Below are 17716 nucleotides of genomic sequence, written 5' to 3'. Positions count from 1 at the left end.
CTCGGGAGCGCGCCCCGCCCGCCCCGCCGCCCGCGCCCGCCGCAGCGCCGCTCCCTCCCTCCCTCCCCTGCGCCCGTCCCCTCCCTGCAGCCGCCCGGCGCGGTGTGGGGAGGCGGCCGCTCCGCCCGCCGCCGCCGCCGCCCCGAGCCTCTCAGGTAGGTGCGGGTCGGGCCCGCGGGCCCCGGCCCCTGCTCCGCGCGGTGGGAGGCGGCGGGCGGACAAGATGGAGCCGCGGCCGGCGGGGGAGGGGAGCGGAGCGGAGCGGGGCTCTGCTCTCCCCCCTCCGCTCCCTCCCCGCCGCTGAGGGCGATCCCGCGATCTGCTCGCCCCAGGGTGCGGTGCCCGGGCCCCGCGCGGGGCCGTGCGAGCGGAGCTGCGCCATCGCCGCCTGCCCCGCTGTCCCCGCCCGGCCGTGCCCGGGGCCCGGCCCTGCCCGTGCCCCCCGCGCGGGACACGGGACACCGAGGGACACCGAGGCCACCCCCGGCGCCGCGTCCCCGGCTGCGGCCGAGGCGCAGCGAGCTGTGCCGCCCCTTTGTCCCCTCAGCCGGCCCTCGGCCGCTCCAGGTGGGGCTGGGCCCTGCTGTCTCCAGCCTGCGGCCGGGAATTGTTCCTTCCCTTCAGCAGCCGCGGCTCCGTGTGCGGGGCTGGTCTGTGTGCGGGGCTGTTTGCTTAGAGCGCCTTCCCGTTCGCGTGGGGCAGCTGGGTGTGTGCGGACAGCCCGTGGAGGTGTTTCCTGACACACCTCAGTAGCGGATGCCTTCACTGCCCTGCACATCTGTACCTGGAGAGCCTCACTGTGTCCCTTCCGTGCCTCTTCGCCTTCTGATATAACGCGTGTCAGTGCTGGGTATTCTCGTGTTCAGTTGTGGATAGTTTAGTGCATTCTTGTTTGTGCATAGTTCTTCTGGTGTAATTAATTAGTGAATAGTTGCACTTTAAATTTTTGTGCAGTTCTCTGTGGATTAACAGTTATTTTGGTCCATGTGGTTTTTATTTGTGTAAAATGAAAGTGTAGGAGGGGCACTTTGTTAAAATATTCTTAAATAATGGTTTATTTCTATTTCAGTCTTCAGATGCCAGTTTCTCTTAGAATTTTGTGTGTGTGTCTGTAGCCGTATCCCTGATATTTTAGATGCAGCCTTAAATTAAAAAAAAATCCAACATGTTCTTCCATTGGCCATTGTTGAACAGATTCAACAAGTGGACTTTGTCTTCCAGCTGTCTCACACAAGGACACTGCCGTGGCTGTGTTTGGGTGGGTGGACAGGTGTCCAGAGCCTTCTGCATGGCCCCATCACAGAGAAGCACTGTGAAAATGCACATCAGCGAGGAGATGCTGGATCCATCTCTTAAACTGGAAAGTCCTTTTGTGCTAGCAGGCTAGGGAAAGGAGAGGGTAGGTGAGAACACCCACTGAGATGAATGAGCACCTCTTACCTCTGGAGCTATTGTTGGAGGCTGCAGCCCTGGGGAGAAGAGGGTGGGTGAGAACACCCACGGAGATGAATAAGCATCTCCAGCTCCTCAAAGCCCTTGTTCTAGGCTATGGCAAGGACTGCTCCTTTTTATTTGGGAATAGCCCCTTGAGGTGAATGGACAATTCACAAACACTAATAATCCTTTCTTTATAAAATCTACCTCTACCTGCTCCATCATTCAGATGCATATTTGGCTTGCCTTGAAGTTTGGTAATTGCAGAACCACAGAATAATGAGGGTGCAGTTTCACCTACTCTCCTAAGCCAGTCTGTCTGGCCTAATGGCTGCCTCCATTCTGTGCTGCTCCATCCCCGGCTCCGGGGTTTTTCTCCAACCTCCATTCCCTGTGCTGTGTTTGGGACTTGTCACGCCTGTCATCCAGATCTCTGAAGTCCACTAAACCATCTTTTTGAGATCTTGTTATTTTTTTTAAGTAACAGTACCAGGGAGTGGGTCAGTGGCAGCCAGTGGGTGATGTGGCTTAGGCTGACCTGGCGCTGTCTCTGTGCTAATGGAAATGTGGGCTTCTGTTACTCTCTTGCCCCCGTGCCTACACACTGTTGCTTTTGCTTTCTTGTTGGATTAGTTTTCACCTGGATCAGATCCCTGGTGTCGATTTGTCCTGCTCTTGCACAATAGTTGGTGTTGGCAGAAGGAGTGGGAATGTGGGAGAAGAGGAAAGGGCAAGATTGTCCTGTTCGGAAAAAGGGCGGATTCAGAGTGGTTTTTCTGTTGATTATGAAACCAAGCTGACAGTTGTGCCAGTGTGACTGGAGGTGCACAGATAATTAAATAATAATTAAATCATTGATGCCAGCTTCTTTAATTTTTGTGAGGCAGTCTTAAGTCTTTCAAGGTGTGCTGTTCATCGTCATCATCATATGTGATCTTGGTTTTGGGCTGGGAAGAAGTCAGCTGACATGCTAATGTTAGCATCTAGTGAAACTCTGCCCTTGGATCAGGCTTATTTGGTTTTTAGGGTTAGAAAGCCTAACAATGACTTGTTTGCCTGGTTTTGCAATCAAATAACGAGTGAACCCTAAAAGTTCAGTTTACTTTACACTTAGCCTAGTGGTGCTTGCCAACATCAACTCTTTGTGAGAGCAGTTGAGCTTTGTCTGTAATACAAAGCTGGTGCTTAGGCTTTGGAGAGCTTTGTTTCTCCTGGGGTGTCTGAGTCTAAAGATTTGAACTGCCGGGGGCCCAGAGGCCGCACCCAGCTTGCAGCTCTCTGCTGAGGAGCAGGAGGCACAGATGAAGGCTCCCACTCTGCCTGGCACGTCTGGGGAAGGGGAATTTGAAGGGGGTGGGTGTTTCAGCTCCAAATAACTCTTAACTTCTGTCATATAAGAAACTTACTCTGGGTCACCACTTATAAGTAGTATTGCTTGGAGAACTCCTTAATTTCTAAGAATAACCAAAATTCCAAAATTATGTTGTCTCTTGATTTGCAGTCTTGTGTTGTCATGTAGGAAGTCACTGCTGAAATTAAAGAAATAATTTCTTACATTTTGGCATCTTACCTGGTGTCAGATGGTGAGCAAATAAACATATTATGCACCAACTGCAGCAAGGGCTTCATAAGCACAGTGTGGAAAAGCTGGTTATCAAACTTCACAAGTAGATAAGATTTCAGTTGTAGGTTCAGGTGTTACAGTGTATGTTGTGCCACTGATAGAATTTAATACTTAGTATTTTTAAAATATTTACATTTATGACTACTCCAGGTAAGGGACATCCTTGTGAAAATAAGCAATTACAGGGTTTTAAAAACTGGGTAAGGCCTTACTTTACCAAGAGTTCATGTGTAGAAAAGGAGCTGACAGTAAAGGGGACATGTGAAAAACATTTAAATTGATAGAATTCTTAGTGAGTGATGAAAGGATTTCTCACACATGCTGTCCTAAGAGAGAAGAGCAGAACTAACCCCTTATTTCTGTTGTGGTCTTGAAAGGGAAAATGTTCCTCCTGCTGCAGTTGCTGCTCAACCCCCCTGCACAGCAAAGGAGCCCTGTGAGGCTCCCCAGGGCCCTGGGGCTCAGCATAGAGCGTCCTTTATGAGGGATCCTGAACAGAGCCGGGCCTGTGCTCTGCTCCTGCAGCGTTCCCTGGCCACAGTGACCTTCAGAGAGCTGCACAAATGATGCTTGTGGCTGCTTGTGTTGTTAAGGAGCGAGGCACATACTTTGTATGTGTTGGATGATGATGAAAATGGGCTGCTGCAGCCTCCCACAGCCCCATCGATGCTGTGGAAACTCTTGCAAGCTCAGCGGTGAAAAACCTCAGCAAAACGAGTGGGTGTTGGATACTAACCCTCATTAAAAGCAGAATTGGTGTGAGGAGTTTACCTTTCTTGGTATTCATAACTTGGAAAGCTGTAATATAGGTGGACTTGGAGTTTTGTGCAGTTTTGCTGTGATTCAGGTGTGTTTTAGCAGAAGTGAGAGGCCCTTGCTGAGTCAGGTCTGTTGTGGCGCTCACCAGGGCACAGCAGGCAGGGTGGGAGCAGAGCAGTTGCTGCTGCTTGTGCTGGATGGAGCTGATTATTCTGCTCAGTGCAGATAATGGCCCTCAGATCCAGTTCTCAGTGTAAAACAACAACTGAGCAAGTGCCTGTTCTGGGGGCCTTGTGGACTTCTCTGCTTGTCAAAGGTTTCATCTTGTCTGCACTGGCAGCTGAATCATCCCCGTGAAGAAGGCAAGGTATGATGTTTGAAAGCCAAAGATGGCATCACATCACAGCCCAAGAGGATGTTTTTATGTCATGTGATTTAAGTAGCTTTGATATTACAATTTTGTGTTGTGAATAGGTCATGAATGGGTATTTCCTGCAGGAGGAAAGCCTGGAGAGAGAGAGGCCATAACAATAGTGGGAGCCTCAGCTGTGAGCCAGAGCTGTGTGTGAAGCTGCATTTTGGGGATATGAGGGGGTCATGACCATGTCCACACATCCCTCTTAGCAAAGCTTTGTGGTCCCAGCTGGATTGTCCTGTTTCTTTCTAGCAGTGGTGGAACTCCTGTGCTTTGTTGCATGAGAAGCTGCCTCTCTTTTCCCAAAGCCAGCTTATCCAGTGCCTCCTCCCTTCCCCAGCACTTGTAGGGATATAAATTGCCAGGCACTAAAAGATCTGTACAGAAAATCCTCCACAGTCACTTTCCAGGGAATCTTTTTGAAATACAACTTAATTTCCCTGTTGCAGTGCCTCATCTTAATTGTTTGTTGATACAGAGATATTCTGCCAGTCAGTTAAATCAGTTTAAAAACTGATTTATGTAAACTGTTGCAAATATTTTTGCATGTCTATTTACAGGTTTAAAATGAGAAAGTTCTATCTTATTGGAAACTTTTTGGAAGGTTTTATTCAAGAATGATTGCACACAAAATTGTATGTGTTTAGCTATACAATTTAGCTGGAGTGTAATTTTTAAATTGGCATAGCTTTGCATTTTATACCAATTTTTCTTTTATACTGTATATCTCCCTGCCAAGAAACCTGCTTCCACTCCATAGACTCTCTACATTCTTTTATTCCCTACTGTAATGTGAATGAAGGAAAATTGTGCTGGAGATTCCATGTTAGGGTAATTAAGCTTGATTACAGATTTCCTTTTAAAAACTTTTCGAAAAAAGTCTTAGAGAAGATAAAAGAGGAACCTTGGCTACTACTTGAAATATGCATGGTTTGTTGAAAAATGGTGCAGAGAGGGGGGGAAAATGGATTAAAAAACCCTATTGGCCGTCTTCCACTGAGATTGGGGGTTTTATTAAGCTTCTTCTAGAAAGAAATTTTAAACAGTTACTGATTTGTACTGTCTTTCTTCATTCATCCATTCCAGTGATGCTGGTTGTTGCCAGATGGAAGGTAAAGCATCATCAGCCAGGGCTTGTGTGAGAAGTCAGTGTTTGTCAGTGGTGTTGCAGTAGACACAAAGCACATGCATATGGTGATGAAGCTGCAGCATTCATCAGCTACAGCAGAATATATTCACTGTGCTTGTGATGGTTCTGCCCCAGAAAGATGGATGGAAAAATCCCCCAAGTGTAATGAGGAGAAGAAGCAGAGAGTAAGAATGTAACACGGGAGTGAGTGTGAGCCTGGTTGGTCTCATGAGAAACAGCAGCAGCCTCTGCTTTTATTCAGTGCCTTCTCCCAGCTCTGGGGTGTTCCTTGTGTTCCTTGGATACTGGGCAGCTCAGCTGATCCTTCTTTGTGGCAGCTGAGCTTGGAGCAGTTTTTTGGGGCCAAAGCCAGTACTCCTGTGTTAAAATGAGCCCTGAGACAAGAATGCTGCTCAGCACTCCAAGTGTCTCTAGTGGATCAACAAACAGCTGAACAGCCTTTCAGAGCTGCTGGGCTTTACACTCTCTGCAGCAAAGGGACATTATAGAACCCTCATGTTTGCAGTTACATATGAAAAATCTCAGATATTTTTTGTGATAATTGCAGGCACTTTTCTAGTGGGGTTAAATAAAGGTAACATTTTTTGACTGTGAATTGTAGAAAACCCCAAGCTTCCTTCTGCATTGCTGCACAGATCAGTCTGTCTGGTCTCTTGACCTGAGCTTATTTCCTTTGTCCTTTGCTAAGTGCAGGCTTGCAAACTATTCTTAGTTGTTTGGCTTGGACGTTAACAGCTGCAACAACAATGGTTTCACTTTTGTTCCACTGTGCCCCATGCAATGCACCAGGATTGTAGCACTTGGATTATCTCTGCTAGAACATCTAATATTTAAACTATATAGCTATCATAATTTCACTGTTTGACATAAACCCATATTCATATATTTGCACAAGAGTAATGCACACTGTAATGTGCATTTGACAAGCCAGTGTAGATTGAGTGTTCCAACAGGGAATGTATCCTTTGTAATCAGGAGAAAAGAGCACGGGGATTTACTCCAGGGTAAATAGACTGTGCTGTGTGCTTTCTCTCTGGCTGGCAGGAAACATTTGTAACTGCCAAGTAAATTCAGTAATCAATGGTAGAGTTTAAATTATGTTGCTGTAGGTGATATTCCATAGCTATTGTAGGAAAAGATAATAAATCTTCCAGACCTTATCTACTTGTGAAATTTAACATGGGAAGTAATTTTTGGTGTCTTAAACGTGGCTGTAAGACATAGAAATCCTCTGAAGGGACAGGTATTTATTGGCTTAATGTTGCCTTCAGTATGGCTAAATATTATTTTCTTAGACTTTGAGTATTTGCAGCTTACTTAAGTTGTAGAACCAGTATAGTTGAATGGAAGATGTAATTGCTTTATTTCCCAGAGTTGTTGGCAATGCCAATAATACCAACATATCTCAGTGCTGGCATTGGTAGCAGCCTGTACGTGCTCTGCTAACTGGGACAGCAGTGGCATTTCTGCAATCCAGCATCTTGTACTTCGTTACAAATTCATTTCATCCCTCTGCTTTCCCAGCTATGGCACCATTGTGTTGCCAAATGCCAATGCCAAATGCAATGTGTTTCTTTCTTTGACATTAATTGTGACATGAAATAAGAAAACTGACTTGCACTTTATTCTTTTGCTGCAGTTAAGCAAACAAAAAAAAAATCTTTAGGATCCTGTATCTACTATACCAAGAGAGTTATAGCATATCTTTCCTTGGCTTACAGCTGAGTCCCATATCAATCTTAGAGGTAGAACAACTAAAATTTAGATGATACTTGGTTAGAAAGGTTTTGGAATCATAGATGAGAAAATATTGTAGGTCTTGGTTTCTGAAATGCTGTTGTTCAGTTTTTTAACTTACTTCATCTCTAATTATACCTATGTGAATAATATGTGGTTTAAACTCCTTTTTAACTATGTGTAAAGGTTACTGTGCAGAACCTCAAGTGAAGGCTTAATAAAACTAATTTCAAAAGTAATTTACTGACATCAGTACTGTTTACTAAAAATAGACTAAGTAGTTTGAACTAACTGATGAAACAGAGGTAGCTTTTGAAAGATTCTCTTTTGTGCAGCACTGAAGCATTATGATATATTGATGCATATTTCCCCCTCCTGTTTCTGGTAGAAAATGATGCACCCTGTTGCCAGCAGCAATCCAGCCTTCTGTGGGAGCGGCAAGAGCTCTTGCCTGAACGAAGACAATGTGAGGGCTGCGGATCAGTTTGACCTCTACGCCACGCAGCAGAGCAAGTACAGCCACGCAGTCAGCCACAAACCCATTGCCTGCCAGAGACAAGATGCCTTGAACGACCCCCACTTGCAGACCACAAGTGGCAGGAATATAGAGACAAAAGATGAACTAAAGAAAAAGAAAAACCTGAACCGCTCCGGGAAGCGCGGCAGGCCGTCAGGGACCACCAAATCTGCAGGGTACCGAACCAGCACAGGGCGACCCCTGGGGACCACCAAAGCAGCTGGATTTAAGACAAGTCCAGGCAGACCCTTGGGTACAACTAAAGCAGCAGGATACAAAGTCAGCCCAGGCAGACCTCCAGGTAGCATTAAAGCTCTATCACGGCTTGCAAATCTCAATTATACTTGTGGCAGTGCAGCTTTTCCTTACCCTATGGTGCATAACAGAGGAGTCCATGCTGCTGGTGAAACTAGCAGCAAAATCAAGCAGCCTAATGAATGAAGGGAGGGAATGAGTAACTCCTTACTAATCTGCTTTATGCTGATTTTGGGCATGTTTCTTGAGTTCTCTTGTAATGTTTGTTTAAGTCTGAGCTTCTAGATTTTATTTCAATAATGCCATAACCTACGGGTGCAATTAATAACTAACAGAATGTTGGGAAGGCTTTGGTTTAAAAAGGCTTCTGTTGATTTAAAATAATAATTTATAAGGAAGTCTGAAATTATTCATTATGCCTTGGTGTCAATACTTAAGTAATGTCCATGTCCCTAGTTTTAAGTTCAGTTTCTCATAAATCTAGATGTGTGGTTATGCATTAAATAATTGAAATAAGGAGGACAGAAATTAGCTGGCTGATGGTTCATGATGTGGCCTGTTCCACAATAAGTAACTTAGCCAGTTAAGTTCTTACTTGGTAAGAAAAACTGATAAAGTGACAAGCCACATTTTCCACTTCTGCTGGACCTTCTACAGACCTCAGATAGACTTACAATAAATTTAAACAAAAAAAAGCCAACCTTTTTTTCTAAAGTGATTTCCAGTGACTTTTGTTTCTAGAGTTGTAGCATTAAGTGAATTTCAACTCATCCTCCAATAACATTTTGGGAGATATTAAAGAAACCTGAGCATTTGTACAGTGCATTACAGCTGCACAGAGCCTTACAAAGACAAGTTACTTTGCCATTAGGTGGGAGCTGTTCTTTTAGGTACACTGTTACAGGATTCTGCTGGGTAACTTTGAAATGCCTAATAATACATATACCAAACCACAAAGAATTATTTGGAATTTGAAATATTTTATAAGAAATTAAGTACTGTTCATTCTAGTTAGGCACTTGATTAATATTAAACAGTATGTTCTTAAATCTGTAAATAGCTATTTACTCTGGCTTTTGCCTTTCAAATCTGTGCTTAGATGGCGACAGTTTAATAGCTTTTCAAGTAATAACCTATAATGTTTACAAATTAAACTTTTTAAATAGACACTGTTGCCAAATTTTTAGACTCAGTTTTGCCAGATATTCCTGGAAATAGTTATTTCATTGTTAGACATTTATACTATATTTAAGTTATGGAAACTTATATATCTACCAAAGGACACCATTTTCATCATTTACAAAAGCAAACTGTATAGCTGATGCAAACAGGATGCAGTTTACTGCACTGCTAGATCCCAGATATAGAGTAATTCATCTATGCATGCAAGCCAGAAAAAATGTTGTTGGTTAACTATAAACACCTTTCTTGACTCAAACTAAAACCTCCCCTCCTCCCAAAAGAAATATTCGATTTTTCAACTGGGTGTGTGTAATTTTTTTTAAGTGCGGGAGAATGTGTGAGTGTGAGTGTGTAAAATACTTTCATCCAGACTTCAAAAGAAAAAAATAATCAGTCCTCAGTGTTACATATTGTTTGCTCAAAATTTATTTTATTTTTTTTTTAATCTGGAAGAAAGTTTACGTTAAAGTAATTTCACATATAAAATGACTTTATGATAAATTCGTAGCTTGAAATACCTGGGGAGGGGGAATATGTAGAGTTTGAGTTTGCATATTTGGGGGAGAATAAAATTTGGGTTGAGCCTGTGCTGAATGGGTAATGATGGTCATTTTTGTTAACATAAATGCTATTCTGGCCTGCTGTCATTTTGACTAGACCTCTTGCTTTCAGTGATGACAAGAAACAGATGTCATGTTTCATACCTTTTTTATCAGGAAAAAAGCAGCAAGCCTTCAGGTGTTCCAGTGATGCCTAACACATTTTGAGCTGGACTTTTGCTGTACTTTACAATAGGTGTGTTGAATTGTTTTGGGGGAACTGTGTATGGACTGGCAACTAAGAAAATGAACCTCAACTTTTACTGGATGGCTCCTTAGTCAGTACATGAACTAATGGCAGCTAAATTGCTACTAAGGAATAGTTTCTTCATGCTGAAGCTCTGAAATCCAGTTGTTCTGTTCCTCAACAAACTCTCAAGTCTGAAATTTAGCAGTCTCTCTCAGAAGATGTAACTTCTGACACATGCAAAATGCTAACGTGAGTTCATTCACCCTCAGGATCTGTGTTGTATTGGCTGTTTTTAATCAGATAATTTTTCAACAGAAGACTGCTTTAAGTTCTTTCCTGAACTCAGCTGGGCAAGCAGTCCTCTTCAGCTGAATGTGTAAGTGCAGGAGTGTCACAGCTCGCTGGCAAGGAACGTGTTGCATGTCACCACTGTCCCTTGGAGAAACTCCACTCCTTACCTCCTCCTGCTGATCCTGTTTGCTCCTGTCCGTTCCTCACTTGTGCATCCACTCACTGGTGCTGTGCTGTGTGGCAGGAGATAATGCAGATGTATTGCTCTTCTGCTAGTATCATTTGTATTCAAGTATGCTGATGAAATAATGAAATCACCTAAGCAATTTCTGTTCATTACAGTGGTTATTAATTATATCAGATGAAATATAATCCCAGTAAAAACTAATTAATGTTGTCAGTTGTGAAATGATGAGCATCAAACAGAAAAGTGTTCAGAGAGCCTGCGCTGCTGCTTGGCGCTCTGGATTGAGGAAGGAGATCAGAAGTGCACTGCTGGTGTTTCCTAATTCTGCTTTATTTTACATCTGACTAGAGTTTACTGGTGCCATGCAGTGAAGGGAAAAAAAAAGAGGAGATTCAAAGTGACTAGAAATGGAATTTTCAAATACTTCTGTTCTTCCTATGTATACTCTGCAGAATACATTGTGCTTTTTTCAACACTTTTTTTTTCCATGAGAAACACTGAAACAGCATGTTAATGCCTAAACTTTATTAGTACCAATGGGAAAACTGGCATTTTCCCCCCATAGTATGAAAACATTACTTGTAAGGTAAATTGCTTATTTTATATTATATATCATAATTCAGCTATTCATAAGCTAGAATCACTGTTGTGTGTTAACACTGTTCAAAAGACCGACATGTCAAGTTTAGATTTTAATAATTTCTTTTAATTATCAAGTTTCTAATGTCTTATTTATACATAAATGAAATGTATTAGCTTGCTATTATTCCTTAATGATGCTATAAAGTTCACTGTTTAAGATACATATAGTAACTACTATTCATTTTCTTGATTAAATTTACTTAAACTTTAAAACCAAATAATTTTGCTACTATAAAGTCTTGCACTGGACAGATTCAAGATGCTAGCACCATATTTTGGCAGAAAAAAAATCAGATACCATCAGAAGCAGCTGACTTTGGTATCAAAGATGGTATTTTTAAAATCAGCACTTAGCTTTGTCATTAAAGCAATGTTCTTTATATCTTGGATTTAGTTTAAAGTAATCAAATTAACTAGAGCCATTAAAGATCTCTCTTCTGAATGAATATATTTTCATTTTGTCTGAAGGATCTTAATGTTCAGTCAGGACAAAACCAAGCCTTGTCAGTGAAAAGTGATGTATCTGTGAAGAGAATTACCTGGAACTACAATACACTGAGTAATTCAGATGAGAATTTAACTCCCTTCCCCATTTTGAAGAGCTTTAAAAGGCAGAGCAATGTGAAGTCATTTGTGCAATGGTTTCATTAGCTGTGGCTCTGCTGTCTTTGTTATATGTATAATAATGTTTCATGCTCCCCTTAGAGTTGACAGTTAAAACAGCTGATAACAATCATAAATACTTGGAACTGCAAACTTCATTTCTGATTACAAAAAGTTTATTCTTCTCTATTTTAATGCATATATTTTAACACTGCTAAATATATTTATGACTTTAGTAGACACTAGACCTTTCTCCTTGTGACTTTTTTTTTGAAATAGAAGAATCTGTATTCTGAAATTTGAACCACTTTCTGTTCCTTCAGTCTTGCATCATTTGCTTTTCCACAGGTTTATTTTGGGGGTAACAGTAATCTGTTAAGTAACTAGTATCAGCACCCTGTCCTCTGCTGTAAAAAGCCTGATTAGATACTGTGTATGTTTTTATGTCCATGAACTTGAGCTACTCGTGTGCAATTATGTGTATGGGAATGGAGTAGTGTTCATGATCTGTATTTACATCATCATATGGATGTATATTTATTAATAAAGTTAATACTTTAAAACCTAACTATTGTTCCCTGGGTTTTTTTTTAATACCTTTTAAATTCTGGCTGAAGATGCCAGTTGACAGCATTACCTACTTGTTACAGACATGTTACATATATTTACATTAAGGCAAAAAGATTGAGTTGCAAGATGTCAGGAGATAGAGGAATGTTGCTTATTTTTGAATGAATTGAAAACAACGTGACAGTAACTTAATTGTTCTTGTCCTTTCACTCAAATAGGAGAAAAGGGCAGGAAAGGAGCTATAGCCCTCTGTGGATAGTCAACTGCTATCTTTTCCCTCTGTTGCACATGGAAATAAAATTGAAAGTACTCATAAATAAAGTTTTCATGGAATGGTGATCATAATTCATTATTCTGTCATGAATAAGACATATATATCCCTGTATTCCAAGAATATTTGTGCTGTGGCAGGAAGGATTATGTTAGGATTAAATTCACAGTAAGAAATTGTTTTCAAGTTGAAAATGCTCTTTTGACTAAAACATAAGCAGAAGGGGGAATGGGGCAGCTTGTTCTCTGCTGGTCTGCACCAGTTTGGATTCCCTTTGTGCTTTTGCTTTCAGGCTTGCTCCGTATCAGCTCATCTAATTAAATGTTTTCCCTCTATGTGCAAACCTCACGTTTTCTATTTTTAGATTATTATGTCCTCATTATTAGTGCTTATGCAAATTGGACTTTGAAAGAAAAAGCTTCAAGCGAGAAAATGTGTGCTGTAAGGAGTGACACAGTTGGAGAACTACACCTGAGTAAAAACAAAGCTAAAAATCCAGTCTCTGTAATAAATGACCTGCATCTTCATTTATACACATGTACTTGATTTTTCCTGTCCTTTTCCCGTGTGCATGCTTCATGCTCCCCTCAGTCACGACTATCACTTTTTGACAGATGCAGAATTTTGGCAAAATCTCATTGTGCACTACTGGCAGTTTTAAGGAAGTGTGTTAAAAAAGATAGCAGCACTTGAAGTAATGTGATAATTTTCAAAAGTCCCAAATAGTCTTGAAGCTTCACTCTTAAATGGAAATAAAGTAAAAACTAATTCTGCAACAGGAAAAATGCAATGTCCTAAAAAGAAATATGGGAGTATTTCTCTTGCCTTTCTGCTTGGGAGCTTTGGTTGATAAGTTGTTGGACAAGAGCTCTTCTTTTTAGTTTTAAAAATACGCCTCTGGTTTGCTGCGTTTTACCCGTACCCCAGCCTGCGGTAGGTAAAGGCACAGTTTGTGTGCAAACAACTCCCAAACAGCGCTTCCCTAGCGATGGTGGGAGCCGGCAAATCCTTCACCAGGCAGTGCGGCTGTGGGGAAGCGCTGGGGCTGCAACACGCTGGCACCAGAGCAGGCTCTGGGATGAGTCCCAGGCACTCGCTGCTCAGGCTCAGCCTGCCGAAGCCATGGCACTTGTCTCGTTGCAAGAATTTCCGTCCTGAGCTAATTTAAATCAAGGGTGAAATGCCTCCAGCAGCAGGAGCAGCCCGGCAGCCGGCCCGCCGTCGGCTCAGCCCTGCAAGGCGGGATCACAGAATCATGGCATGGTTTGGGTTGGGACCTTAAAGAACATTTTGTTCCACACCCCTGGCATGGGCAGGGACACCTTGCACTGTCCCAGGTGGCTGCAAGCCCCGTCGAGCCCGGCCTTGAACGCTTCCAGGGATGGGACACGTTCCAGGGATGGGGCAACCACAGCTTCTCTGGGCAGCCTGTGCCAGGGGCGCACCATACTCACAGTAAATTTTTTTCTGAAAATAATTTTGGTAAAGAATTTTTTTCCTAATATCTAATCTAAACCATTCCAGTCACAACATGCGCTTGTAAATAGTCTTGCCCCATCCTTCCTATAAATTCCCTTCAGGTACTGGGAGGCCGTAATTAGGTCACCCGAAACCTTCTCTTTTCCAGGCTGAACACCCAATTCTGGGTTCGGCGGGGCCGCGAGAAAACTCGGATAGACCCAGCCGCTTTGTGTAACACGAGCAGGGCCCGTCCACGCTCCGCTGTCCCACCTCCCTCAGGCCCCGAGGGCTCTTCCCACGGAAACGGGAGCGGCAGCGGAACGGGAAGTGTCCCGGGGATCCGGCGGAAGCGCTCGTTGTCCGGGGAGACGCGGCGGCGGCCGCCGGGGCCGGGCCTGTGCGGAGGATGTGGCGGCTGCTGCTGGCGCTGGCCTGGCTCGGGGCGGCCCTTCCCGCAGGAGCGGCGGAGCGGAGCGGCCCCGAGCCGGTGCGGTACCGCACGGCCGAGATGGCGGACGCGATGGTGGGCAGCGAGGCCCTGGGTGAGCAGCCCGTGCTGCTGTCGGCGGTGCCGGCCGAGGCGAGCGGCGGCCCGGCCGGGGCTTGCGATGGCGATGCGTGCCCGGCCCGGGAGCAGCCCGTGCTGGAGCCCGTGCTGCCCGCGGCCGCCGAGGAGCAGAACGGCACCGACAGCGCCAAGGCTCCCAAGGTGAACTGCGAGGAGAGGAACACGACGGGCATCGAGCGCTTCACGCTGCAGATCCTCAACGTGTCCCAGGTACGCGGAGAGCCCGCTCGCTGCCCGCTGTCGGTGTGACCCCGGCTGCCTGCTGCTCTCAGTGCCCGACTCAGAGAATTTCCCTGTGTAACGTCCTCAGTCCTACCGAAGAAAATATATGACTGGGAAAGGAGGCTTTTGGGGCCATTCTGAGCAGGGAAAAAATGGAGTTATGGCTCCCTTCCTGTGCCTGTGTGTATCTCTGTGCCTGCAGGGTGCTGCCAGCTTTCCTGCTCTGTGGACTTCTGTTTCTCTTGGAAATCGTTAATGGCAATTAGTGCCAGCTCTTTTCTTGTAATGGTTATGTGCATGTATATTTTTAAGTAACAAACTTTTAAAACAGCCTTTTTAAAAGGTTATATACAATTCTCCACCTGTTTTAAAAGGTGCAGCTGCTCGATCAGTATTGCCAAGTATCTAATCAATTGCTGAATGCTGCATCCCTACACAGAATTTAACTCTGTTAAATATGGAATTGTCCATGTTTGCTCTCATACTTTCTCCAAGGATCTGATGGAGTTCCTGAACCCAAACAGCAGTGACTGTACGTTGGTCCTGTTCTACACGCCCTGGTGCCGTTTTTCTGCCAGCCTGGCACCTCATTTTAACTCTTTGCCCCGAGCATTTCCTACTCTTCGCTTCCTGGCACTGGATGCATCCCAGCACAGCAGGTAACTCACACTCCCTATGCTCTAGCTGCAGTTCATTTCTGTTAGCTTTCAGTTTTATAAACAGAAGTGACGTTTTCTCTACATAAACTGACAACTTTATTTAGTGAAACTGACACTTTCAGTACTGTGACTGTCTTTATTTCTTCCTCCAGAAGATTTCATTTCCTTCATGCTTTGTTTTTTCTTTTTGTAGTTTATCAACTAGATTTGGAACTGTGGCTGTACCAAATATCCTTCTTTTCCAAGGTGCTAAACCTATGGCTAGATTTAATCATACAGACAGAACGCTGGAAACCCTGAAAGACTTCATCTTTAACCAGACAGGTGTGTAAATCAGCTCTGGTTTGCCAGTGGGAAGAACAGGCTGGCTTTAAGGTCCAAATTGGGCTTTCCTCTCCCTGTGTACCCTGTGAGGATTCAGCAGAGGTTCCCTTAATCAGTTGTTGCTGTGAGCTGGATTTCAGCCTGTGCTGAGAGCAGAAACTCAGCTCCTTGGGCTGCTGTCACAGAGCAGGGGGAACAGTGGGGTTTAGCTAGAGAGGCTGCCAGAAGGATGAAGCATTATCTTCCTGCCCAAAGATTTAATTGAGAATGAAATAAATTAAACTTACTTTGTCACCCAGCTAGCTCACTTCTAATCCACACTGAAGTGCTGTCTGGATCTGCATTTCCAGAAATGCACAAAAATCAGATTCCTGAAACACTCTAAATTAAATTTCCATGCACTGTGAAACTCTCACAACTTATCGAAAGCTGTTCTGTGGGAGGACAGAAGAAGCCTTCTCTTGTTTTGCAAATGCACATAAAAATCACTAAGTTCTTATATCAGTAAATCATATCCTGGGTACATGTTAATGTACGAGGGCCATCTCACCAAAATTTTAGTCTACCAGAGTTTGAGCCTTAGACTGAGACCACAAACAAAGCTCCAGATAAAGCAGCCTCTCTGTATTTAGCAGTTATGATGTTGACCAAGTACTTTGTTTTTTAGGGATAGAAGCTAGAAGTGATGTGGCTGTGACAGAGGAAGACTGGGAAGGGCCCCTGCCCAGTGTTCTGACCAAGGGCATAGACTGGCTGCTGCTGTTCTCTGTGCTCTTCCTGGCTGCCTTTGTCATGTACGCCACCGTCCGCACCGACAGCATCCGCTGGCTCATCCCGGGACAGGAGCACGAACACCAGGAATAACCCCGGGTGTTCAAACAGGGACAAAATTTTGCACTTATTGGTAAAGGGGGAATTTTTATGGACTAGAAGTACCTAAGAATGAACTGTTGAATTTGTTGGTTGTAATTTATAATAATGACTAAAAATTGGCTTTATTTATGAGCTGCCGAATCTGTGACAAGCCCATTTGTGGCAATTCCAGTGGTAAGTGAACAAGTATGAAAAAACATGAACTAAAGTATTTATTAAGCTGCTCTGATTGACTTCTTTTTAAGAGACTTTGATGTAATTAATGTGACAGTTCTAATTTGTAGATCAAGGAAGATTTTTACATCACATTGGTCTGTGCATGGCACTGCAAGGCAAACACTGGTGAAGGAAGGTGTTGGTACATTACTTTGACTGTCCATAAAATGAACTATGAAGATGTTTTAAATGATTTTTCACTCCCATGGAGGTGACTGTTCCCATCTCTGGCACTGGGGTTCAGTGCTGGTTTTCTCATCTGAGTTTTGACTTAGTAAAAGTTCTTTATGAGATTTAGAGTCACTTCCCAAGCTCACCTCACTATTTCTCTTTGTGTATACAACTTATTTACCACATTCTTGTTGGATGAAATTGTATTAATTGTCCTTTAAAAAAATAAATAAATCAGGTTTTTAGTGTAACCTTTTAAGTCCCTTTCTTTCAGAAGTAAAACATGCAATTTCTGAACTACAGCTCACCTGCTGAAATTAGCAAGACCAGTCTTGATGTTTATTTAAATTTCTAGTACCATGTTTGTTAGTTTCACACTCTCCACTTGAGGCTATGTAAAGAATTTATCGGTTATTTTAGTTATGATTAGTATGGAGGGCTTTGGATAAGGTATGGACTGGTATGTTGTGTGGATTATGTGATTGCATAAAATATATCATAGTGGAGGCTTGCCAGAGTATCCTGATGGCGTGGTTTAGAGAGCAAATTCAACCAACATAAAACAAAGACAGTCTTAAGACTTATTGTTTGACAGATAGCTCAGATCCCTGCAATGTAATTCTTCATGAATTTCTTTGTTGGCTCTATGTTTTCCTCTGGAAACCAGAGGTCATGTATATCTGTGTCCAAAAAGGAAACTGCACTGGTAGGACTTCAGTCTTACTGAAGATAAAGCTGGGGTGAATGTTATTAATAAAGATTATTAATTGGAGCATTCTTGCCTCTGCCATCTGGT

At 43.3% G+C, this 17716-nt stretch overlaps 2 protein-coding genes across 4 annotated transcripts; both read left to right on the top strand.

The window, feature by feature from the left end:
* C13H5orf24 (chromosome 13 C5orf24 homolog) lies at positions 1 to 12153 on the top strand. 3 transcript variants are annotated; one of them, XM_064724870.1, is made up of 3 exons: positions 1 to 155; positions 7508 to 7937; positions 9790 to 12153. In XM_064724870.1, the coding sequence occupies exons 2-3, from the start codon at positions 7511 to 7513 to the stop codon at positions 9828 to 9830; spliced, it is 468 nt and encodes a 155-aa protein (XP_064580940.1). In that variant the 5' UTR covers positions 1 to 155; positions 7508 to 7510; the 3' UTR covers positions 9831 to 12153. The 3 variants fall into 3 exon arrangements, with proteins under 3 accessions (XP_064580940.1, XP_064580939.1, XP_064580941.1); XM_064724869.1 differs by having other exon boundaries at positions 7508 to 12153; XM_064724871.1 differs by lacking the exon at positions 1 to 155 and adding an exon at positions 1249 to 1399 and having other exon boundaries at positions 7508 to 12153.
* Positions 12154 to 14247: 2094 nt separating this feature from the next.
* On the top strand, positions 14248 to 17695 carry TXNDC15 (thioredoxin domain containing 15). Its single transcript, XM_064725270.1, has 4 exons — positions 14248 to 14665; positions 15173 to 15336; positions 15530 to 15660; positions 16328 to 17695. Exons 1-4 carry the CDS (start codon positions 14294 to 14296, stop codon positions 16522 to 16524), a joined length of 864 nt encoding a protein of 287 aa, XP_064581340.1. The 5' UTR covers positions 14248 to 14293; the 3' UTR covers positions 16525 to 17695.
* The last annotated feature ends 21 nt before the right edge of the window (positions 17696 to 17716 follow it).

This window comes from Zonotrichia leucophrys, chromosome 13 (assembly GCF_028769735.1).
Source record: "Zonotrichia leucophrys gambelii isolate GWCS_2022_RI chromosome 13, RI_Zleu_2.0, whole genome shotgun sequence".
In the NCBI taxonomy this organism is placed as follows: Eukaryota; Metazoa; Chordata; class Aves; order Passeriformes; family Passerellidae; genus Zonotrichia; species Zonotrichia leucophrys.
The sequence above is the reverse complement of the archived record's forward strand: the minus strand, read 5'-3'. Positions and strand labels throughout refer to the sequence as shown.